We start from the raw sequence: 26,003 nt of genomic DNA, 5'->3' as shown, positions 1-26,003 counted from the left end.
CAACCAGCTTCTGAGGCCAAGGAGCCATTCTGGGCTGGGCTGGGGGGCTGGGGCTGGGGAGGGAGGATGGAGAGCTGGGAAGTGGGGGGAACCTCCCCCGGAGGACTTTCTGGAGTGTGGAACAGGCACTCCTTGCTTAAGTAGCGCTTTTCAATGCGATGGCTGCGTCTCAGGGCCCAGACCAAGCAGGGAGGCTAGTTGGACACATACTTCCAAGAAGTTGCAGAAACTAAGACTCAAGGCCCCTAGGAGAGGGGTAGACAAGGGCTAAGCAGTGCTGGGGCCCTGACAAGTACATTCCTTATTCAGCAAGCAAGTGCTATACTGGGCAGGGTGGCTGAGGAAGGATCCTGGTTGTACAAACCACATCCACATAGAAAGAGCATGAAAGACAGCAGAGATGCCCCACAGGGTTACCTCTGGACTTCCTTTAGAAACCAAACCCAGGGAAGCAAGATTAAGTCTAGTCTGCAGCAACTGGTGGGCCTGGGGCTGCTAATGTGCTTCCTGTTCCTGGTGAGGATGGCCCAGGTCATGGGCTTCTGTTCTGCACCCAGACCTATCCAGGCAGGTCTCAGCAGCTCTGGCTGTGCAGGAGTAGAGAGGGCAGAGGTAGTGGAAATGAGGCAGAAGCAGGAGTCATCAGAAATTTCCTTCACCAATGGTGAGGGCCGACACAAGGAAAGGAAAACATTTTGTACCAACCCAGTTGAGTGGCCACGTTTTAACAGCTAAAATAAATTGTTGATTAGGTTACATATTACTTCTAAATCATTTTTTGGCTAATCATATTTCAAACTGGGAAGACCTCATCCTTAGAAGCGACCGTATCTTATTACACATTGCATCTGCAGTTGTTTTTCTTCCTTAAGTTGTGGGTCTGCATTTCTCAGACCAGTATTTTACATGAGGAGCAGTTGGGTTTCAAGTATTTCTACCTTTATATTGATCACTTGAACACACTTCTCTCAGGAAGGAATCTGTTAAAGAAAATATAAGACTGTCTTAGGCTTTCACTCTGTGGATGATGAAGCTGTATGAACGCAACAGAAACTCTGTTACTGTTGCTTTTTAACATTGTTGCAAGTCAGTGTAGACTCCAGAGGCCTCCTACTAGGTCAGCTATCCGTTTTGAACAAAGTAAGGCAGCTGTGTTCCAGCCCCGCTTCCTTCTTTAACCTAAGCGTAAAGATTAGAAGTTGCTTTCAGATAATTTAGATGCATGTCTCCTTGCTGTGGAGCTTGTCTTTTTTTGAAATAGGATTTTCTATATGCTGATCATACAGTTATTTTCTTTTTTAACTTTGGTCATACGCTAAGAACGACTGCAATAGACACTTATTTTAGCCATTGTGTGAAGCCTAGTTCTAAAACCAGCATCAGCAGATGTCCTGCAAAATTTAATTGGTTGCATCCAATAACTCCATATAGCAGGTTACTTCCTTTAGTTACTTTGGGACACACTTTGCATGTAACTTATCCTGGAGAATTCATTAGGAAGCTGTGTTGTTCAAAGCCAGCTATTTCCAAGAAAGCTGCCAGCCCATTCCCTTATGTGTCTAGCCAACCGTGAAAAAGCACCTCTAAATTACCCCCTGCTCACTTGACTGAGGAAGTAGCATTTGTTTTTATTTTCTAGGACAGTCCATCAGTCCTATGTGATGGAAATAAAGATAAATACCACCCCCCCCCCCAAAAAAGTCAGCTGTTTCACAGGAGTGTTACTGAGATCAAACAAACAAACAAACAAACACACCCCTCTCTCTGCTGAGCAACTGGTAACGAGTAGTACTTGCTTTGAAATTTCTCCAGGCCAAAATGGTTCCATTCTGTGCACTATATGGAATGTTGAGGACTTGTTCAATCATCTATTCACATACTGGAATGTATCCAGAGTATTTATTTATTTGTTTGTTTTGGTACCAAATTACTTTATTTGAAGGAATGGTACTAAGGAAAGAACTTAAGTAGATGTTTTGTTATTATAGTATTTATTTGTTTAATTTTTCCTTAGACCTGGCCTAACCTTCATGCCTCTGGTTGGCTCTGTATTGGTCAGGGTCCCAGTAGAAGACATATGACACATTCAGAGGAGGGTTTAATGAAAGGACTGTTTACAGAGGAGGGGCTGGGATAAGAAACCAACAGGGATGGTGAAGCACCAGGGTCTAGCAGAAGGGGAAGCTGGTACTCCCCTAGGTCTGGAGAGGCAAGAGGGTGGCAGTTACCAGAACTTCATGAGAGTTATGGGGTTGGGGGTGCCTCCTGATGGGCCTGTGGCCTCAGGTGGAGGAACAGAGACACTGCCAAGCCAAGGTCCAGCAGGAAGGGACCCGGGGCATAAGTACCCTGCTGGTGGCTCCTAGTGGCCTGACATAATGAGAAGCCAGAGGGCAAGGAAGGCCAGGTGGTACCTTTCTCAAGAGACTGAACATAGGGTGGAGGAGGGTGGAAGGGGATCTGGAGGGGCAAATGGAGACTTTTCAGCGTAGCTTACCTTCAGGTGGAAGGGAAATGGACATCCAGGCAGGAGAGAGGAGCCTGGTTAGAATCCTCATTTTTGCAAATCATTGTCAGGGTCACTGGCGGCCGCTGGAGCTCCATGTGGTAGGAGCAGCACAGATAACCTGCAGTTGAGGTCTCTGCTGAAACCCAACCTCTTTCTGCGTGTTCTCCAACTGTTCAGACGCCTTGTTGGGAGATACATTAGCAGAAGACTATTTGCAGCACATTCAAAATCTGGGTGCTGTTGTCCTGCCTCCATAAAATGTTTTTCCTGAGTCACATTTTGTGTTGACTTCTCAGCCATCATTGAGGGTGGCGCCAAGGAAATGTCTAACACCTATTGCTGTGTTGCTGTGTTAGTTGTGTGTGTCCTCTACTGTGGTTAAAATAGTGCGGTAATAATTTTCAGATGTGAGTGTTGGGGATAGTGTTTCCTCTGAGGAACCTTTTTCTTTCTGGACATTGAGAACTACGTGTCTGATTTCTCTTCCTACTTTAGCTTCTGGGAAGCTTAGATCCAAATTTTCAAACCAACTTATTTGGCTTCCTTTGGGATGTGTGTGTGTGTGTGTGTGTGTGTGTGAGTGTGAGAGAGAGAGAGAGAGAGAGAGAGAGAGAGAGAGATTCCTTCTCTCAACTATGGGTAAATTCAGTTAATCACTTAGGGGGTCTGGAGGAGAACGATCTGGATGGAGGTTTTGAATCCTGGGACCTGCCTCATGATGGATGGACATGTGACTGCCCTCAGGGAACTACCCTCCTGAATGCTTGAGTCCCCCAGGGCTCCATCTTTGGTGCGGAGATAATTTGTCCTTAAGCACAAACAAATCCACCTAGGAAGACTAGCGTGGGGTAGGAGAAAGACGTCCCCCACTTTGTCTGCAAGAAGCATTGGGTGGGTGGTGTGATCAACTAATGAAATATTTATACAGATATTTTGAGAAGTATAAAATGTTCCATGCTTGTTCATGCACTCATTTAATGTTTATTGCAAACACTGGGCCAAGGATACAAAGATGGGCAAACTCGTTCATTCATCTTTTTTTTTTTTTTGCGGTAAGCGGGCCTCTCACTGTTGTGGCCTCTCCCGTTGCGGAGCACAGGCTCCGGACGCGCAGGCTCAGCGGCCATGGCTCACGGGCCCAGCCGCTCCGCGGCATGTGGGATCTTCCCAGACCGGGGCACGAACCCGTGTGCCCTGCATCGGCAGGCGGACTCTCAACCACTGCGCCACCAGGGAAGCCCCATTCATCTTTTTAATAGATATTTATTAACTACTGTCTGCCTGGTCCTGATCCAAGAGCTGAGGATGCAGCCATATAAGGAAAAACTGAGGGTTTTCCCTTTCTGTTGTGTTTCCTTTACTGCTTCACTTCTGGTCACCAAGTGTGTGGAGGTTTTTTCCCCACACCAAGAAATCAGCTGGGTGTCCTACAATTGAACTCAATTCTAACACCGTCTGCATGGAGATAGTGTCAGATCCCACAGTTGAAGGGCTCAGTCCCACAAGACGGCTGCCCATTTCAGATGTCAACTGTAAGTGGTAGGTCCCCACTTTCCATGCAACTTCTGGCTACAAACTGGAGGTTCCCACGATCCCCTCCTCAGTTTCGATTAATTTGCCTCAGCGGCTCACAGAACTCAGGGAACCACTTCTTACGTTTACCAGGTTATTAAAGGATATGATAAAGGATACAGATGAACAGCCAGATGAAGAGATACATAAGGCGAGGTCTGGGAGGGACCTGAGCACAGGCACTTCTGTCCTCATGGAGTTGGGGTGCATCCTCCTCCCAGTGTGGATGTCTTCACGAACCTGTGAGCTCTCCAAACCCTATACCCTTGGGATCTTATGGAAGCTTCCTCTTATGGGCATCATCAATCATTTACTCATTTCCAGCCCCTCACCCCTCTCTGGAGAATGGGGAGCTGAAAGTTCCAAACTTTCAGTCTAATCATGACTTGGTCTTTCTGGTGACCAGCCGCCATCCAGGAGACCACCCAGAGTTGCCTCAATAGGATGAAAGATGTTCCTACTCCCTTAGGAATTTGTAACAGTTTTAGGAACGCTGTGCCGAGAACAGGGGCAGAGAACAATATATCTATTTTCTATTGTCTCACAGGAGTGATGAACAAAACGGTGTCTCCTCTCACAGAGCATTGCATCCTGAAATCCCACTCATAACCCAATGGGATCCTTTGCATATATGCTTTGCATATGTGGTATATGCCAGGACTCACTTTTGAGATCAAAGCTATGTTTCCAATTAGGGTTACTATGTTAAAGATGTTTGTATTTGCAAAGAGATTTATAGCTTTTTTCCCATTCTCCCTACACCATGGAATGGTATCTACAGGTAAGAGTTAAAGACTTAGTGATAAACCTGAGGACTGTCTGTAGTTCCTGAGAAGGCTAATGTGCTGGGCTTTTATGGTCTGAAGGGTGCTGCAGGTGACGAGACGTGATAACATTCTCCAAGTCTCACACAGCACATTAGAGCTGGAGCGATGGTCAGGTAGTTCTCAACTGGCCCTGGCAATGCTCTCCTCCAGTTTTGATTTAACAGATCCAGGGCAGGGCCCATGCCCCCTTGTGTTTTGACAACTTCCCTAAGAAAGCTGAAATGCTTACCATTCCTGTCCCACGTTCAGAAATGCTGATCTGCTCCCATGTGCTGATTTGGCACACAAGGAAACTGAGGCACAAGAGGGCAAAGAGATTGCCCCACATCACACAGTCAAGAGCAGAGCCAGGACCCAAACTCAAGTTCCTGACTCCCGTGCAGGAAAGTGCCCTTTCCATGAGCCCAGGCTGTTTACCTTATATAAGCGTGCAGGTAGTGAGGGTAGGGAGGTGGGGTGTTGACACACCCTTGCCGTGAAGTTATCCATCCCGCTTTCTCCCCTGCTTTGGAAGGAGTGCCAGCAGGAGCATGGCCTGGGCATTTTGGTTTCGTTCTCACTTGATACTGTAGTTGCTGTTCTTCCATTGAAGTATTTCAATTATTAAATTTATAGCGCCTGGCTCTTAAGACTTCTCAGAGCAGATGGTGCTCCTTTAAAAACCTTAATAAACAAAACGTTTAGGTATTCCCCTGGTGGTGGGAGAGTCTCTCGGCAGGAGATCATTCCAGCGGGCATTTGCTACCAGAAGTGTCATAGCAGCCCGTGTAGGTTTCCACAGAGAATTATGGCTCAGCCTTCCTTCACCAAACTCATTCGTGGGCGTGTGTGGGTTTGGAGGAAATGACTCCCAGAAAATGGCTTTACAAGGAAGGAGTCTGCCCATTAGGTGCACCATGGAGGCTGAGCTGAGTGCATTGGATCCATTTTTTCTTAGTGATTGATTCCACATTTGGTTTTGAGGACTTGAATGTTAAAGCCTTACATTCTAGTCCTGGTACAAATCCTTCTAGATTGGGAAGAGAATTCTGTTTTTTTTTTTTAAATTGAAGTATAGTTGATTTAGAATGTTGTGTTAGTTTCAGGTGTACAGCAAAGTGATTCAGTTATATATCAATATATACATATATATATGTGTGTATATATATATATGTATATATTCTTTTTCAAATTCTTTTCCCTTATAGGTATTACAGAATATTGAGTATAGTTCTCCGTGCTATACAGTAGATCCTTGTTGGTTATCTATTTTATATATAGTAGTGTGTATATGTTAATCCCAAATTCCCAATTTATCCCTCCCACCTCCTTTCCCCTTTGGTAACCATAAGTTTGTTTTCTGTGTCTGTGGGTCTGTTTCTGTTTTGTATATAAGTTCACTTGTATCATTTTTTTTTTAAGATTCCACATATAAGCAATATCATATGGTATTTGTCTTTGGCTTACTTCACTTAGTATGATAATCTATCTCTAGGTCCATCCATGTTGCTGCAAATGGCAATATTTCATTCCTTTTTTATGGCTGAGTCATATTCCATTGTATATATATACAGCACATCTTCTTTATCCATTCATCTGGAAGTGGACATTTAGGTTGCTTCCATGTCTTAACTGTTGTAAATAGTGCTGCAATGAACATTGGGGTGCATGTATCTTTTCAAATTATGGTTTTCTCCAGATATGTGCCCAGGAGTGGGATTGCAGGATCATATGGTGGCTCTATTTTTAGTTGTTATTTTTTTTCTTGACAAAGTTTTTTTTTTTTTAATTTATTTATTTGTTTTTTTTTTAATTTTTGCTTGTGTTGGGTCTTCGTTGTTGTGTGCGGGCTTCCTCTAGTTGTGGCGAGCGGGGGCTACTCTTTGTTGCGGTGCGCGGGCTTCTCATTGCGGTGGCTTCTCTTGTTGTGGAGCATGGGCTCTAGGCACGTGGGCTTTAGTAGTTGTGGCTCACAGGCTCTAGAGCGCAGGCTTAGTAGTTGTGGTGCACTGACTTAGTTGCTTTGTGGCATGTGGGATCTTCCCGGACCAGGACCAGGGCTCGAACCCGTGTCCCCTGCGTTGGCAGGCAGATTCTTAACCACTGCACCACCAGGGAAGCCCTATTTTTAGTTTTTTAAGGAATCTCCATACTGTTCTCCATAGTGGCTGTACCAATTTACATTAGACTGGGAAAGGAATTCTAAAGCCCCAAGGATGTTCCTCTCTGGGCTGTTCTTGGGATATACAAATATTTGCATAGTCATTTTCATCTGACCTGCATATGATTTACATATGCCTACTGAGACAAGTCTCTTCCAGGCAGTTTGCAAGTGGAAATTTCATTCCTTCAACTTAGGGTTGCCCTTTCCTGACTTCTCTCATCTCCTGTCATGTCACGTGTTCTTACTCCACTCCTGTCATTGAGTCCAAGGACCATGTCCTATCTTCTACCTGCAGCTCCAAGCACAATGCCTCTCATAGTAGGTGCTCATTAAATATTCAGTGACTGAAGTAATTCTGATCCCTTGAGTTGACTCACTATAGCCAAGTCACTGGTGTTGGAGGACAGGAAAGGACTAACTAGAGTTCTATAATCTCATAAAGAAAATGGAAAATAACATAAGCGTCTATCTTTCTGTCTTAGGGGCAAGGAAGGACTTCTTAAAAAAAAAACTTTAAGAAATGGATTTCCACTCAATGAAGGATACCACAGTTAATTAATAGGTGACGGATGAGAAAAAGTATTCAAATGTCTAAAACTGAAAGAGGATTCACATCTACAACATACCAGCAACAAGTGCGACTCAAAAAGAAATATGGCAGCCACCACATAGAAAAATGGACCAAGCAGCTCAGGTGGCAATTTACAGAAAAAGAAATCTAAAAGGCTCTCCATTATATGGAGAGAGGCTCTTTCTGGAGAAATGCAAGTTAAAACAACAGAAAGATCAAACCTTAAAACCTATTAGACGTCAAAAGCTGGAAAGCTGGATGCTGCCAGGTGTTGGCTGGGATGTGGGATGCAGAGCCCTCAGCACTGCTGGGGGAGTACAGCCACTTAGGAGGGTAGCAGGGGAGTACTTAGTTCAATTTAGGAAAAAACATAAACCACATGGCCCAGCAGTTCCACTCCTAGGTATAAATCTCGATAAAATTGCCAGACCAATCCTTAAGGGGACATCCGTGGGGATTTGGGAGCATTATTTGATGTGCAAAGGTCAAATCGGTGTCTCTCACTGGGAGCATTGGTAGGCAAACCGTAGTGGCTACGCCTGTGGAGCCCTGTAGCTACGCTGCTGAGTGCAAAAGGGAAGAAAGAGAATGAAATACAGTTAGGTAAATTATTGATAAAATATATGCACACATTGGACTTCCCTGGTGGCGCAGTGGTTAAGAATCTGCCTGCCAATTCAGGGGACATGGGTTCGAGCCCTGGTCCGGGAAGATCCCATATGCTGAAGAGCAAGCCCATGTGCCACAATTACTGAGCCTGCGCTCCAGAGCCCGCAAGCCACAACTACTGAGCCCACAAGCCACAACTACTGAGCCCGTGTGCCTAGAGCCCGTGCTCCGCAACAAGAGAAGCCACCGCAGTGAGAAGCTCGTGCACCACAACGAAGAGTAGCCCTCACTCACCGCAACTAGAGAAAGCCCGTGTGCAGCAATGAAGACCCAACGCAGCCAAATAAATAAATAAATAAATTTATTTAAAGAATATATGCACACAAACACACACATTTTGGAAGAACACAACAAAGAGAAAGATACACATTAAACATAAACCAATAATCACCTATGATGGAGGGAAAGGGCTAATGGGAGAAAAGGAAATGAATAGATGAGTAAATAAAGTAAGAGAGGGACTTTCTCAGACCCATGGTGATGATGTGTCATGAACCAAGGAGTACGGTTAGTTCACCCTCTGCTCCTGCGGATCTCAAACCAAAAGAAGCAACTCACCGCCAACAACTTGAAAAAACTTAAGTTCTGGCCCAGAGCTTGGAGTTCTGCCTCCCTTTATACACATTCCACCTTCAATTTGATTAAAGAGTTCACACTTACATTTGCAAAAATCAATGTCTTGCTTAATAGGCTACTGCTCCCAGAGGATGTTGCTTTTTCAGAGTTAACACAAGAGAATAAATCGAAGTTGGTGTTAAAAAAAAAAAAAATGGTCTGGCACTTGTTAAAGTGGTAAGGAAGACTTTATTCAGGGCTATTGCAAGAGGGGAGAGAGATTGGGCTTAATTCTGAATACAAGCACAACAGGGATTTGTAGTCAAGGAGCAGGGTGAAGGGGTTGGCGATGGAAAATCACTAAGAGGTGATATCAAGGGTGGGGGGACTTTTACTACACTGACTTAATAGGATTCTTGCTGAAGACAGCCCAGGGTGATCAGATATCGAGAGTGGGGATTCTCTCCAAACCAGCTTAGCAGGATTCTTGCTAAAACTAGACTCTGCAAGGATGGACATGGAGCCCAGGGCTGAAGCCTAGCTGGGAAGAGGGCTCAGAAGAGCCTGGGCAAGGAGAGAGCCTTGGTCACTGGTAGAGCCCAGTGCCCGTCTGCCTTTCTTTTTGTAGTATCTCCAAGTTCTTACCACAGTGCCTGGCAAATGGTAGATCCTAGTAAGTATTTTTTAAGAATGACTAATGATGGCTCTTCCTGGGAGATTCTTCGGGGTGTGGGGACCTCACTGATGCATGTTCACACTCACCCTTGGGTGTGCACTCCCCCCAGAGCTTGGGCCCGCTGGCTGTGGAGTGCTCCAGGCCTGGGGGCTGGAGGAGGCATTTGCTTGTCCCAAGGAGCAGAGGATGCTGGAACCATCAAGAGGAGCAATTCCAAGAGCCATGTGGGAGGCTGATGGCCAAGACCCCAAAGGGTGTCTGGAGGGTCCCCGAACCCTTCAGGCCAGAAATTCCTCCTGAAATCTCACGTCTGAGAACCAAGGATGGCAGAGCAAACACAAACTTGGTAGGAGGAGGTGGGAACTGGGGCTGGCACTAGTTGCTTAGAACACTCTGTGGTCTGCGACTTGCTTCACGTGGTGGGCTGTGGCGCTGTGGGTGCTGGCTGAGCTGGGGGCTGGGAGAAGCAGACAGCTGGGGCCTGATCGAGTGGGACCGGGAAGACCCCAGAAGGCTGCCTGCTGCTGCCCTCCTCCTGTTAGCGAGTCCAAGCTCGTCCAAGCTCGTACTGCTCACCACAAGACAGGTCAATAAATCGAGAGGCAAATTGTCGGGACAAGGAATAGTGACTTTATTTGGAAAGCCAGCCGACTGAGAAGATGGTGGACTAGTGTCCCGAAGAACCATCTTACCCAAGTTAGAATTCAGGCTTCTTACATACTAAAAGTTGTTGGTTGTTGCAGACTTCTTGGTGTCAGAATCCTTTGTTCTTGCAGCTGTCCTTATAGGTGTCTATAGGTCGTGATGGTCCTGTAAACCTCCAACAAGACAAATGTTATTCTCTGTTCCGCAACTTTTTATCTCTGTGTGAGTGGAAAAGTGTTATACCTTTAAAGTTCAGAGCCTTGAGAATGGGCTATCCTGTATATTTCAGGCTATAGGCAATATTCTTGCAGAAAAAGCAATAGAATACAAAGGTTAAAGTAAAAGAAACAGATCCAATATGGAGTTAGATTTGTTCTTCCGTATTACACTCCCACCCCTGCCTCACTGCATGTGTTCTTCAGAGGGGGCTGCCTTGCCCACCACAAGTCAGCAGACGGTGGTGGGGGGGGCTTCTCATCCCCTCCTCCCCTCTGGATTTCACCCTGACCGGATGGCTGCTGGCTGGAGCTGGGGACTGCCCTGCTGAGTGTCGGCAGGAGAAAGTTGGCTGGGCCTGCCTGGTCTCCTGCTCTCTTGCCTCCCATCCCAGATGTACCTGGCTCTGGGGGGTTCTTTGTTTTCTGTTAACTAGACGGGGACCAGGGAAGCAATGTCAGAACCACCTGTGTCTTCAAATTCCGGCAGAGGCAATGGCTGATAGGCCGTGTCCTGTGTTCCCCAATTTGTACTCATCATTCAGGTCTAGGGGCTGGTCTGGGGGCAGCTGATGCCTCCTTTCCCAGCTCACCTGCTGATCCCAGCCTCCTTCCCAGCATCCCAGTGTTCAGTCTCCCACCCGTGACAGGATGGGCCCTAGCGCTTTCTCACCCACGCGTGTCGTCAGAGCAGCTCTGCCCTTCGCTCCTACCTACATCCTCCTTCCCTAAAGTGCCTGGGTTCTCCTGGATCCAGACTGTGTGATGCTAATGACTGTGCTCAAAATCAGGGAGGTGGGGCCCAAACATCTGTACGGTGGTAACAACTACAGCGATAAAAGTAGTAATTAATGTTTATTGTTGCTATGCACTAGGCATCGCGCCCAGTGCTTTATGGACATTATTTCGTTTGATCCTCACAGCCCCAGTAGGAGGTAGAACCCTTACTGTCTCCTGTTTCTATTTGAGGACACTGAGGTTGGAGAGGTTAAACACTTTGCCTGCAGTCACTCAGATAGATGAGGTGGAGTTTGGATTTGAACTGAGGGTTTCTGACTCACAGGCACATGCTAACCATTCTGCCGTGTGGAGCCTTTTATATAATGGCAGTTCATTCTTCATCCAACACCATCTTTATTTCTCCTGCTCTGACACTGTGGTCTCTGGCACCTCATTTCACGTGGCAACCAGTTGACGTAGGGAGAGTTATTATTCCCATTTTGTGGATAAGGAAACCACAGCCTGGAAAAGTGATGACAAGCCCAAGGTTACACAGCTAGTCCCTGCAGGGTAAAGACCCCACCGAGCTCTCCTCCGGGTGCAGGGCTCTTCCCCCTAAAGAGGCAGCACCTGTCGTGACGCAGGTAGGCATGGAGCCAATGGTGGCTCACTCTGTGATGGTGCGGGAAGGGGACATGGGGCCTACCTGCGTGGTACCCATGAGTGTGGAGTCCATCTTCTTGGGGGTTCAGGTGTGGCTTAGCAAACAGTTGCCTGTAGCAGTTTAGAATCAGTGAACAGAACCTTTAGGACTCTTCAGCTGCTCCAGCATCAGACATAAAAGCGACACTAACCCTAAGCCCATGTGGTACAGCCAATAAATCTGTTCCCGTGCCCCGTCTCTCTCCCATCCGGTGGAGCTCCTGACTCTCAAAAACGGCCCCAAGGCTTGGGCAGTGGTTTGAAGGAATTGCTCTTGTTGGCACAAGACATGGAGAGGAAGTAAAAAACTGACTTCTTTCTAAATTAAAAGTATATTCTTAGTGTGGCTTTAGGGAACTTACAGGAAGGCTTGTAGTGAGTATAAAAGCCTGCTTCCCCGGGGAGGTATTTATTTTGGGTTGGAAATGCTCCTGTCTGTTTCTTTCACTAACTAACATTCACGGGTGGCACCAAAAGCCATTTTTTCCTGATAACATCTTAGGTCACGGCAGCAACGGTTTCAGCTATTTTGCAAGTGGACTCTATATGTTTCCCAGGGTTGCCTTAACTAATTACCACAAACTAGGTGACTTAATTGGAATGTATTCTCTCATAGTTCTGGAAGCTGGAAGTGTGAAGTCAGGGCAGGGCCCTACTCCCTCTGACGGCTCTAGGGAAGATCCTTCCCTGTGTCTTCCGGCTCCTGATGGCCCCTGACAACCCTCGGTGCTCCCTGGTTTGTAGCTGCACCACTCCCCATTTCTGTGTGTCCTTTTCTGTGTCTTATAAGGACGCTGGATTTGGGGCCTCTAGTCTAGTATGATCTCATTTTAACTGATTATATCCGTAGAGACCCTATTTCCAAATAAGGCCACATTCTGAGGCTTGAGGTGACTTTGGGGGGGGACACTATTCAACTTATAACATGGAGAAATCAAGAAGTTCTGCCCAGGTGGCCCTACTGCAGATAGGAGTCTGAATGCACGCCTGGGTGACAGAGCTGTCCCTGTTGATGGATGGATCGGTAGGCGGAAATTCGGGGGGGCTCAGGCCCCATGTGTCCTCTCATTAGAAGACTTTGGACAGCTTTTCCCAGTGTCCGATTGCTCTCTGGGGTGGGTTAGCCCCAAATCATTCTCTGGCTTCCTGGGTCTGACTAGCCAGGATTCCTGGTCTTTTCTCATACTGCCTCTGACCACTGACTTTTTTTCTGGGTGAATTAGCGGCCTTGCAGAAAGGACCCAAAGATCGTCGTCCCACCACCTACTCCTCAGTGTGCATACCTGACACTGCATTCACACACACTGACCTGTCTCATCAACGGCCCCCTCGGTCACACCCCTCTGTTGGATTGTGAGACCACAAGCAGCAGAGGCGCTCAGTTCTGTGAGTAACGTAGAGGCCGTATCACCAACGGAGTAGTTGGGCTGAGCAGGGTCTCAGCTCACAGGTCTGCTTCGCGGAGCCGGTTAGATGAGTCCCACACCAGGTGGGATTCTTGGCCAGTCCCGCTCTTGGCCTCATCCCCTCCCAGTGTCTCTTTCTGTCACTGGGCTTCAGCTGCCGTGGCCTTTTGGCACCTCATCCCCGCCGACCTTGTTTCCCACTAGGGCCTCTGCAGGCCCTAGTAACTTCCTTCTGGAAATTTCCATGTCTGGCTCCTGGTCATTCAGCCTCTCACCTGAAACGGCACCTCCTCCAAGAGGCCTTCCTTGACCGCCCTCCAATTCTAGGTCTTCGTATCACCCTGTTGTATTATACTTTCTTCAGGCAGGCTATCATTTTAAGGTATGTTTCTTGTTTGTTTATTGATTGATTCTGTCCCCTGCCCCTGTCTGTGAGCACAGGGACCTTATCTTCTGGCTCACCACTGTATTCCAGAGCCAAGGGCAGTGCCAGGGACACGGTGGGTGCCTAGGAAAGAGTCTTTTGGGCATCTTTAATAACTCAACACTTTCTTTGAACGATTTCAAGTCACAGAGAGACAACGCACTGTGCTACACGGAGCATCAGCTGATCAGGATTCAGAAACCCGGTGTCTGGTGTGGGCTGTCACTCGCCCACTGTGCCATGGCCAGTACTTCATTCAAACGCTCTGCCTGGGGCTTGGTTTCCCGAACTGTACACCAGGGGGATATCCAGTGTACGGAGTCCTTGTGCAGATGGAATGTTTCAGTGAGATAATGTGATACAAATCCAAGATTGTGAGGCTTCAACCGGTGTAGATCTTTCAGAAACCAGAGGACACTGTGGAACGAACACAGGGGAGAGAATGTTCCAGACAAAAGAGGCTTTTCCGAATGCTAAACTCTGTGATGGGGCAGCCCTGGGGACTTATTAGCTAATGGAGGTTGAATTTTCTCTCATTCTTACTCTTCCAGGAAGGTTTTTTCATAGTAGAGCATAGTTATTTTTAGCAGAATAACTGTTTCAGACAAGCAAGGTGACTTTTGATCTCCTAATTATAAACGCTGTGGGCCTGAAGAAAGAAGCCTTCTTGAGATGCTTTGTAGAGGATTTCTGTAATTCCCTGCCTCTTGAAGTGGGTCCAGGCTGCTTCCCACCTCGGGATGAGGCCCGATGGGATGGAGGCTGTCTAGAGTTAGGGCTGACCCACACCTGGCTGACATTGCACAGGAGGGGCTCTAATCCCTGGTGAGGCCCCTCACAGGGCCTTCATTTAACCAGTGAATTTTTATTGAAGTATAGTTGGTTTACAATGTTGTGTTGGTTTCTGGTAGACAGCAAGGTGATTCAGTTTTATATATATACTTTTTAAGACTCTCTTCCATTATAGATTATTACAAGATATTGAATATAGTTCCCTGTGCTAAACAGTAGGACCTTGTTGTTTATCTGTTTTATATATAGTAGTGCGTATCTGTTAATCCCAAGCTCCTAATTTATCCCTCCCCCCTTCCCCTTTAGTAACCATAAATTTGTTTCTATGTCTGTGAGTCTATTTCAGTTTTGTAAGAAAGCCCATTTGTATCATTCTTTTACTTTTTTTCTTTTTTTTTTTTGGTACGCGGGCCTCTCACTGTTGTGGCCTCTCCCGTTGCGGAGCACAGGCTCCGGACACACAGGCTCAGCGATCATGGCTCACGGGCCCAGCCGCCCCGCGGCACGCGGGATCTTCCCGGACCGGGGCACAAACCTGCGTCCCCTGCATCGGCAGGCGGACTCCCAACCACTGCGCCACCAGGGAAGCCCTGTATCATTCTTTTAGATTCCACATGTAAGTGATGTCATATGATACTTGACTTTCTCTGTCTGACTTACTTCACTTAGTATGATAATCTCTAGTTCCATCTATGTTGCTGCAAATGACTTTATTTCATTCTTTTTTATGGCTGAGTAATATTCCATGGTATATATATATACCACATCTTCTTTATCTATTCATCTGTCAGTGGGCATTTAGGTTGCTTCCATGTCTTGGTTACTGTAAATAGTGGTGCCATGAACATTGCGGCCCCTGCATCTTTTCAAATTTGAGTTTTCATCTTTTCCAGATATATGCATATGAGTGGGATTGCTGGATTGTATGGTAGCTCTATTTTTTTTTTTTTTAAGGAAACTCCATACTGTTTTCCATAGTGGCTGCACCAGTTTACATTCCCACCAGCAGTGTAGGAGGGTCATCTTTTCTCCACACCCTCTCCAGCATTTATTATTCATAGACTTTCTAATGATGACCATTCTGACTGGTGTGAGGTGATACCTCATTGTAGTTTTGATTTGCATTTCTCTAGTATTAGTGGTGTTGAGCATCTTTTCATGTGCCTATTTGCCGTCTGTATGTCTTCTTTGCAGGAATGTCTATTTAGGTCTCCTGCCCAGTTTTTGATTTTTTCTTTTTTGATATTGAGCTATATCGGCTCTTTGTATAATTTGGAAATTAATTCCTTGTCAGTCGTATCACTTGCAGATATTTTCTCCCATTCTGTAGGTTGTCTTTTCGTTTGGTTTATGGTTTCCTTTGCTGTACAAAAGCTTATAAGTTTGATTTGATTAGGTCTTTCTCTCTCTCTCTCCTTTTTTTTTGTTTTTTTGTTTTTTTGCTTTTATTTCTTTTGCCTTAGGAGACTGACCTAAGAAAACATTGCTCTGGTTTACATCAGAGAATGTTTTGCCTGTGTTCTCTTCTAGGAATTTTATGGTGTCATGTCTTATATTTAAGTCTTTAAGCCATTTTGAGTTTATTTTTGTGTGTGGTGTGAGACAGTGTTCTAACTTCATTGATTTACATGCAGCTGTCCCGCTTCCCCAGCACCACTTGCTGAAGAGACTGTCTTTTCTCCATCGTATATCCTTGCCTCCTTTGTCGAAGATTAATTGACGGTAGGTGTGAGGATTTATTTCTGGGCTCTCTATTCTGTTCCATTGATACATATGTCTGTTTTTGTGCCAATACCATGCTGTTTTGATGACTGTAGCTTTGTAGTATTGTCTGAAGTTGGGAGGGTTATGCCTCCTGCTTCGTTCTTTTTCCTCAGGATTGCTTTGGCAGTTCTGGGTCTTTTGTGCTTCCATATAAATTTTAGGATTATTTGTTCTAGTTCTGTGAAAAATGTCATGGGTACTTTGATAGGGATCACATAAAATCTGTAGATTGCTTTGGGTAGTAAGGCCATTTTAACAATATTAATTCTTCCAAAGGCCAGTGAATTGTTGATTCATGATCCTGGGGCCGGGGTGCTGGGGAGCAGCTGGAGGGTTTGGGTCAGGACTTTTGGGGGATGAGTTAGCCCAGGACTAGTGGTGGCAGGGTCAGGGCTCAAGGTTCACAGAAACAGCTTCTCATCGAGTGTGTTTCTCTTCTTGGAGCTCCCTTCCTTTCTGGACTTCTCTGTGGACTCCCCAGCCCCTGGCTCTGCCTCTCTTGGAGCCTCCAGCTCTGTACACAACTAGGTCCTGGCATCTGACCTTCTCTCCCTCTTGAGCATCATCTCCTGCACAGCCCAGCCCCAGGCAAGGTCATAGACAATCTGATTAGCTAGAACCTCTGTTATGCAGCTTGTGGAAGAACTGTTTCTCTTGCTGTTTCCACTGTTTAGCTGCTGCCTTTTCTAGCCTTTTCTGTGCTCACTCAAGCCTCCATCTCAAAAGTTTAGCAAGAAAACCAAGAGGGAAAATGAAACAAGCAGTGAGGGTGGCTCGGAATATAAATTTGACCTATAAATTTGACAACTTTGGTGAAATCAGCCAGTTCCTTAAGGTCACAAATGCTCCCAGCTCATGTAATAAGAAATAAATAAACGGATAGTCCTAAATCTATTAAAGAAATTGAATTTTTAGTTTAAACCATAAAGAAAACCCTAGGTTTTAGAAGAAAAACCTAGGAGAAAATCTCTGTGGCCTTACGAGTTCTTAGATCCAAAAGAGTTCTTAGATCCAACACCAAAAGTATGATCAATATAAGAAAAACTGATAAATTGGATAAACTGATAAATGTTAAAATGAAAAACTTTTGCTCTTAGAAACATCCTATTAAGAATGAAAAGACAAGATACAGAATAGAAGAAAATATTTGCATACTATACAAATGAACTTATTTACAAAACAGAAATAGACTCACAGACATAGAAAACAAACTTGTGGTTACCAAAGGGGAAAGTGGGGTGGGGGGGATAAATTAGGAGTTTGGGATTAGCAGATACACACTACTATATATAAAAGATAAACAACAAGGTCCTACTGTATAGCACAATATCTTGTACTATACTCAATATCTTGTAACAAACCATAATGGAAAAGAATATGAAAAATAATATATCTACATACATACAGCTGAATCACTTTGCTATACGCCAGAAACTAACACAATATTATAAATCAACTATTCTTCAATTAAAAAAATTTTTTAAATTTGCAATTTGCATAACTGACAAAGGACTTGTATCCAGAATGTATAAAGAATTCTCAAAAATCATCAATAAGAAAACAGCTAAATTTAAAAAAATAAAATAGGCAAATGATTTAAACACACACTTCACCAAAGAAGACACACAGATGGCCATTAAGCCCATGAAAAGTTGCCCAACGTAATTAGTCATTGGAGAAATGCAAATTAAAATTATAATGAGATACCTCTACACACCCATTGAAATGGCTAAAATGAAAGAAACCCAAACTGACAATACTAAGTTTTGGTGAGGAAGTGGAGTGACTGGAACTCTCATATGTTGCTGGTGGACATACAGAATGGTACAGCCACTTTGGAAAAGAGTTTCTCCATTTCTTTTATAAACATACACTTACCACATGAACCAGCGATCCATTTCCTCTTTGCCCAAGAAAATTGAAAACTTACATTTAGATGAAAACTGCTATGCAGATGTCTCTAGCAGCTTTATTCATAACTGTAAAAAACTGGAAACAACCCACATGTTCTTTAACAGGTGAATGAATAAACTGTGGTTCATCTCTGTAATGGAATACTACTCAGCAACAGAAAGGAACAAACTGATGATACAGGCAACAACGTGGCTGAATCTTACATGCGTTACCTTAAGTGAACGAAACCAGACTCAAAAGCCAAGATACGGCGTGGTGGCACTTAAATGACTTTCTGGAAAAGACAAAACTATAGGGATAGAGAAGAGGTTCATGGTTGCCGGGTCCGGGTCCGGGGTGGGGGTGAGGTTAGGGTTAGGGATGGGGGAAGGGTTGGCTCCAAAGGAGCAACAGGAGAGAATTTTGGGGGGTGATGGAGCCGTTCTGTGTTTTGACTGTGGAGGTGCTGGGATATAATGAGCATGCCCTAAATGTTAGCTATTATTATAGTCGTCTTGTTTATATAGCACGTATCACATTGTAGCAGAATGATTTGTTTACGTGCTTCTCTTCCTTTCTAGCCCAGGAACTTGGTGAGGACAGGAACAGTATCTTGTTGATTTTTGTACCTGCAGGGGCTAGCCCCGTCAGTGCCTGTGAGTGAAAGATGCTCACTGAATGTTTGTCAAGTGAATGGAAGGATCATTTAGTGAGTAGTTACCGGGGGTAGGGATGCTGAAAGCCTTTATCCTCACTGTGCACATCGCCATCACCATCATCAGAAAACAGCCACAAAGTACCCGTTATCTCATGGAGCTCAAAGGTGTAAGCTGCACTCTGGCCTTCCTCTCTTCACACCCTCCTCCAAGTCGGGACCCGAGTTGGGCAGTGGTTGCCCGCTCTCAGATGCACTTAGCAACTCGGAATCCCCATGGCCCCTCTCCTGCTGCTTTAAGCACCGGCAGCCTTTGCTCCCTTCAGCCCAGACCCACGTCCCGGCACTTAGACAGGGACATGGGCCCAGGTCAGGGCTGGAGGTGGGAATTACACAAGTGGGTCTTCAGTCATGGCCACGACGTAGGGCTTGACTCCTTCCGTCCATGAGCTCCCGGCCTCTTTGGGGAGCTTATATATGCTGCACCAACAGTTATGGGGTTCTGATGCTATCCAGAGATTTACTTTCAGTTGAATGGATCAAAATATGATGAATTGTCTTTATAATTAGGTAAATAAGGAGCCGAAAGATTGCTTATGTCAGCCTCCCGGGAGCTAGGAGTGGCGAGCTTTGGGTTCTGCCCTTGGTCCTGCTCTGTTTGTATTTAGATCACGGTGAATGTGGATAATGAACACATTATGTTCATTAGGATTTGTAGTTGGGAGATAGATCATATCTCAACAGATTAGACCCATAGGGAGGAATTAAAAGGGATAAATGTCAGTTTCTGCTCTTAGGTGCCCAAATCCAATAATGGACATGTTGGAATGAGGTGGGCTTAGTTAAACTGAAGCACATGAAGAAGACCTGGGCTTTTAGGCAATGCAAGCTCGGTATGAAACCAGGAGTGTGATGTGGCTACCAGTAGGCTAATGCTATCAGGTTACATTAACAGAGGCGTAGTTTACAGAACAGAGGAGGGGAGTGAGACGTTTACTCTCTGAGCCATCTGACCTCACCTTGAGTATGGTGTTCAGTTCTGACAGTCATGTTTTAGTAAAGACATTTACAACCTGTAATGTCAGTGAAGGGCAATCAGAATGATGAGGTAACTTAGTGCCAGTTAATCTAAGTAAAGGTTGGAGAGATTTCGCCTGAAGAAGGAAGATTGGCTTCATTCACCATAGCTGGCAATACTTAAAGGGGTTTCTTGTGGAAGAGTGATTCAACGATCCTCTGTGCCTCTAAAGCAGTGCTGTACACAATAGAACTTTCTGTGATGATGGGAATGTTTGACATCTGTGCTGTTTAATAGCTACTAGACAGATGTGATTTTGAGCAATTAAAGTGTAGTAACTGAATTTTACATTTAATTTTAACTAATTAAAATAGCCAAATGTGGCTACCATATTGGACACTGCCACTCTAGAGGAGAAGTAAAAGAATAGAATAGGGGTTGGCAAATTTTTTTTTTGTAAAGGGTGAGATACTAACTATTTGGGGCTTTGCTGGCCATATGGTATCTGTGCAGCTACTCAGCTCTGCCATCATAGTGTAAGAATATAGACCATATATAAAAGAATCATTGTGTCTACGTTCCAATGAAACTTTATTGATGGAAACTGAAATTTGAATATGATATAGTTTTTACATGCCACAAAATAGTATTCTTCTTTTGATTTTTTTCTACTATATTAAAGGTGTAAAAACCATTGTTAGCTCACAGGTTGTACAGAAAGGGGTGGCAGGCTAGATTTGGCCTGCAGGCTGTAGTTTGCTGACCCTGGCTTAGTGTGTGGGTGGAAACCTTAGGGAGTTATATGTAAGTTCAGTAAAGGAAGATGATGATTGATTAGAGGTAGCCAGGGACGGAAGGAGCATCTTCAGTAAGTGGTGAGTTTCTTGTTACTACAGGTATAGGCTGGATAATGAACTATCTGGCGAGGGATGATATAGAAATGTGTCTATTTAATACAACTTGTACTAGAATTTCCCCCTAATTCTGCAGGAGTATTGAAATCAGAATGACATGTGATTGCTCTAAAAGCATACTTGCTTTTTCGAGGGAAGCGTGTTGTTTTCCCTCACTTGGTACTTACTTTCACCTCCATGCTGCAGGAACAGGGACTGTTGAGGGTGGGGTGGCAGCTTCATTGCTTCAGCAATTCTGCCAAGTGTTCAGGGACCGCTGGGATGTGCCTTCCTGGGGGAGTTGGTTTGTCCATTTGTGTGCAGCCCAGGAGAGGACCTAAGACGTCCACACCCTAAGAGAGGACACTCTCCTGTCTGAATACCACCTTGTTCTGTCCCTGAGTCTCCCTGGGGACATCTGGGGGACAAGGTGGGCCGGGGTTAGGAAGCTTCACCTCTAGTTAGTTCTTTCTGTGCCTGGGTCACGCCTCGTTCTGTGACCAGAGAAGGTCACTTCCAACATTCTCCCCTCCAGACAAAGGGGGAAACCATTGCTCTCTGGGGACCTCTGAGTCTCTGTCCAGAATGACCTTGAGAACCCAAGTGCGATGGACCGAGGTGTGATGCCTTGACTGTCCAGGAGCTGATCGTCCAGGCTGGGCTGTGGACGGCTAGAGATTGGGTTGTTTCTATTCCTGTCAACTCTGCTTTCTTGACTTTTCTCTTCTCCCATTTGCCTGACTTCTATCCATTTAACTTCTAATCAGCATCTCTGCCAGAATAAACAAAAATAAAAAGTAAACAGTTTTTTCCTGAAGGAGAAAATGGAAAGTGCTGGTTTGAAGTTTTAAATTTTTGTATGCCTTTATCCAAACCCCAAACTGCTCTCATCGAAACAGAGTTTTCTCTACATTTTTGTGAAGCACAGGAAACTTAAAAAACTTTATTTTGAGGATTTAAAAAATTGAGATATATTTGACATACAGCATTGAGTACATTTAAGGTGTACAGCATAGAGATTTGCTACATTGATGTTGCAATATGGTTGCCACTGTAGCGTTAGCTAACAACTCTGTCCCATCACATAGTTATCATTTCTTCAAGTACTGGGAACAATTAAGATCTAGTCTCTTAGCAAGTTTAATGTTTATAATACAATTTTGTTGTCTATAATCACTGTACTGTTTTAGGTCTCCAGGACTTACATATCTGTTAGTTTTAAGTATCTACCCTTAAACAGCATCCCTCCCATTCCCTCTTTTGGGGATTTTTTTTTTTTTTTTTTTTTTTTTTTTTTTGGAGGGTACACGGGCCTCTCACTGTTGTGGCCTCTCCCGTTGCGGAGCACAGGCTCCGGACGCGCAGGCTCTGAGGCCATGGCTCACGGGCCCAGCCGCTCTGCGGCATGTGGGATCCTCCCAGACCGGGGCACGAACCCGTGTCCCCTGCATTGGCAGGCGGGCTCTCAACCATTGCGCCACCAGGGAAGCCCTCTTTTGGGGATTTTTAAGCATACACAGACATAGACAGGAGAGTACAATCAACCCCAGGTGCCCATTACCAGCTTTGGCAGTGATTGACCCCTGGCCAGTCTTGTGTCATTGATACACTTCGCCCGCCTCCTGAGTTATTTTGGACCAAATCAGAGGAAGCTTTTGATGTGGTGCATTGACACTAACATCTTGATTCTGTGTTTTCTGTTTCAGATAATTGCCTTTGATGAGTTAAGGACGGATTTTAAGAACCCCATCGACCAGTGCAACCCTGTTCATGCGGTAGGTGGTGGGTGCTGGTGGCCGGAAGGGTGGTGTCACCCCAGGCCACCCGGGGCCTGTGAAGGAGGGCGAGGTCTCCATGAGTAGGAGGAGTGAAGTGCAGGCTCGGCCGGGCTGCACCTCCATGCCTGGCTCGGGGCGGTCTTTCCTCAGGCTGCTGAGGTCTCCATTTATCATGCAAAGTCAAGTATAGCAGTCCCACCACCCGGGTGGGAGAGGTCTGTGTGCTGTGGCTGTGGAGTCCTCAAGGCCCCATGTTAGTGGGTTTTGGCTACGCCCCCTTGAACAAGGAGAGAGGCTCGGGCTGGCCACCATGTTGGCAGGTGTAGGAGCATCACCATGGCTGTCCCTGCTCTGCACTTGGCCAGGTTTCTCCGAGGGAGGCTTGCAGGGGGGTTGTTGTATGCAGCTACTCACCCCATATCCTTCACCCGGGAAGCATTCATCTCGGGAGACTCTGCAGGCCTGAGGTCAGCTTGCCTCCCCCTGGGGAACCCGATGCCGTCTGGTTGTCCGGCCCGGGTTCAGCATGTGAGAGACCTCCTGCCCCAGCACCTGCTCTTCCCAGAGTTCTGCTGCGCCAGCTGGCTTGTCGCGCCGTGCCTGCTGCCCTCCCACGTGCCCTGGAATGGATGCAGAAAGAGGCCTCGACGCAGGGAGAGGAGGGAGACCTCACGTCTGTTGAGTGGGGGTGGGTGTTGGCTGTCCGCCCCTCTGCTCAGTGCAGCCCACATCCCAGAGCCAGGCACCAGCCCGCCTGTGGACAGAGCCTTTTCCAGACACTTTCCAGACCAGGACCACTGGGCCCAAAGGATGGAGCTCACGGTTCACGCGAGTCCGTCTCTCAGTCTAAGCTCGCTGGGCCTGCATTGAGTTGAACTTCCTTCCAGGCCCTGGTTTCCAGCGCCAAGGCACGCTTTTGTTTGAATAGTTCTGTTGATAGTTTGATAGTTTCAGTCAAAAGTTTTAGAGAGAACACCGGAATTTTCTAGTGTGAATATATATATATATATATATATATATATATATATATATATATATATATAGAAAAATATATATTAGTATGAATATTAACCTGGAAGGCTTATGACATCATTCTTTAGTGACAGGGACGAGAGGTCTGTTCTCCTTAACTGCAGGCCCCCTGAAGAGGGCTGTGCTCTTAGGGAGGTACCAGAAGACCAGGGGAGCAGGCTTTGGTGTCACCCTCTCTAAAGTACAGGGTTATTATTGGAGTTGCTTTTTTGCGTTTTTACTACATGCTAGGACCTATATATATGTAACCTATAATCCTCACAGCTCTGCTAGACAGGCATTATTTACCCAGTTTATAGACTCTTATCCAAGGACTCAAAGCTCATGAGCAGTGAAGTCAGGATTGGAGCCCAAGTCTGCCGGGGTTCTTACCACCTACTCTACGTTGTGCCTTTAAGAGCCTGATTTTATAATCCCTTTGGCATCAAATTCTTTGATTCTATGAAAGAGAGCCTAACCCTCTCCAAGTCAACTGTGTGAAGCGGAATTTTGTGACAAGTTGGAAGAATCCCTAGATCCACCTGAACACTTACTATATCTTATGAAACTTGTCATTATTAAAATCCGTCTTGTTTCCAACTGCCAGCCTCACCACCACCGGTGATAACTTGGCTCCTGTAGGCCTGAACGCGTTGCACCTTGGGTCTCCTTTCTTTCTGGATGCTTTTGTGTTTGGCCCCAGCGTCCCACACTTGGCTCGTCAACATCGACCAGGTGCACAGAGCTGCCCTAGTCCGAGAGGGTGCTTCTGTTTGGAATGCCAGGGAGTCAAGAGCCTGCTTCCCTTCCTCCTGGTGGCTTGGGCTCGAGTTAGAAAGCGGCTCACTTAGAACACCCAGAGTTCCTTGTGTGATCTTAGGGTAAATACTAGTGAAGAAATAGTGCCCGGCCCCTCAATTCCATCATGCGAATTCAACACTGGGGTGCAGGAGGATGGCCAAACCATGAGACGGGTTTGTGGAGCCCGTTTCCATCTCACCTTGGCAGGTTCCTTAGTTCGGGCAGAGCAAAGAAAATTAGGACCCGTGTATGCCCCACTGGGAGCTTCTGTGCAAGGTCAGTGCAAGGACAGAAACTGCACACAGTAGGCGCTCAAATAACTATTTGTTGATGGAAGAATGAATGACTGAAGGGTGAGGTTGCATAGCAGAGAAGCTGGATCTCAACTCTTTATTCCTATTATTAAAGCCACACTTCTTCACAGATGTAGGAAACAAACTTATGGTTATCAGGGGAAGTGGGGGATGAATTGGGAGATTGGGATTGACATATACGCACCACTATATATAAAATAGGTAACTAATAAGGACCTACTGTATGGTGTAGGGAACTCTACTCAGTACTCTGTAATGACCTATATGGGCAAAGAATCTTACAAAGAGTGTATATCTGTATATGTATAACTGATTCACTTTACTGTACACCCAAAACTAACACAACTTTGTAAATCAACTATACTCCAATAAAAATTAAAAAAAATAAAGCCACCCTTTTAATTAGTTAATGAATTAATTAAGGAGTCTGGGTCCCAAAGGCCAGACATCTCATGGATAGACTCAAGCCCTTAAGTAAAGGACTCTTGTCTGAGATTTTTTTAAAAATCCATAGAAACCCTAAATGGAAGTGTATTAGACACATTTCCCCCAGTTTTTATGATGTTACTCCCTGGCAGGAACTTAAACACTTTGGAAGCCTCATTTAACTCATCTTTAAGCTCTTTGGGCCCCTGTAGATCCTCTGAAGCAGCATCTCAGGCTCAGGTGGCTTGACAAAGCTGCTTCACTGCTCGGTAACTCCAGCCCTGGATGGACTTGTGTTATAAACAATTGCTGATTGGTGTGATGCTTTTTTTTTTTTAAAGAAGATGTTGGGGGTAGGAGTTTATTAATTAATTTATTTATTTTTGCTGTGTTGGGTCTTCATTTCTGTGCGAGGGCTTTCTCTAGTTGTGGCAAGCAGGGGCCGCTCTTCATCGCGGTGCACGGGCCTCTCACTATCGCGGCCTCTCTTGTTGCGGAGCACAGGCTCCAGACGCGCACAGGCTCAGTAGTTGTGGCTCATGGGCCCAGTCGCTCCGCGGCATGTGGGATCCTCCCAGACCGGGGCTCGAACCCGTGTCCCCTGCATTAGCAGGCAGATTCTCAACCACTGCACCACCGGGGAAGCCCGGTGTGATGCATTCCTAAATCAACGTGCATGAGGCCCACTGGTTCTTTGGATTTAAGCTCCAAATATTGTCAGACCCTCTGGGCGGACCCCTCTTCCATGTGGTAGGAAGAGGAGGAATGTTTGTTTTAACTCCTAGTTTCTCATGTTAACCCTTTCCCCTTCCTTTTGCCAGCTGGGCATTTAATATCATTGTAAAGTAATGAGAAATGTCCTTTAGAGGATCTGACTTGCTGGGGAAGGAGCTAGCGTGTGTCCTGAACCTCCGTCTTACATGCCTGTTATCTCACACCTTTTCCCACTATTCTCCATTTAGGCAGCCTCAGTGCCCAGCTCTGTTTGTGCTCGTGTGTGCACGCATGCACACACACGTGTGTT

At 45.7% G+C, this 26,003-nt stretch overlaps 1 protein-coding gene across 1 annotated transcript in view; it reads left to right on the top strand.

Annotated features, from left to right (window-relative positions):
* CNIH3 (cornichon family AMPA receptor auxiliary protein 3) overlaps positions 1–26,003 on the top strand; it is a 282,314-nt gene that overhangs the window by 184,045 nt on the left and 72,266 nt on the right. Inside the window, exon 2 of the mRNA XM_059997753.1 lies at positions 22,356–22,424. Coding sequence (XP_059853736.1) covers positions 22,356–22,424 — 69 coding nt within the window. The remainder of the gene's footprint in view (positions 1–22,355; positions 22,425–26,003) is intronic.

This window comes from Delphinus delphis, chromosome 1 (assembly GCF_949987515.2).
Source record: "Delphinus delphis chromosome 1, mDelDel1.2, whole genome shotgun sequence".
Classification (NCBI taxonomy): Eukaryota; Metazoa; Chordata; class Mammalia; order Artiodactyla; family Delphinidae; genus Delphinus; species Delphinus delphis.
The sequence above is the reverse complement of the archived record's forward strand: the minus strand, read 5'-3'. Positions and strand labels throughout refer to the sequence as shown.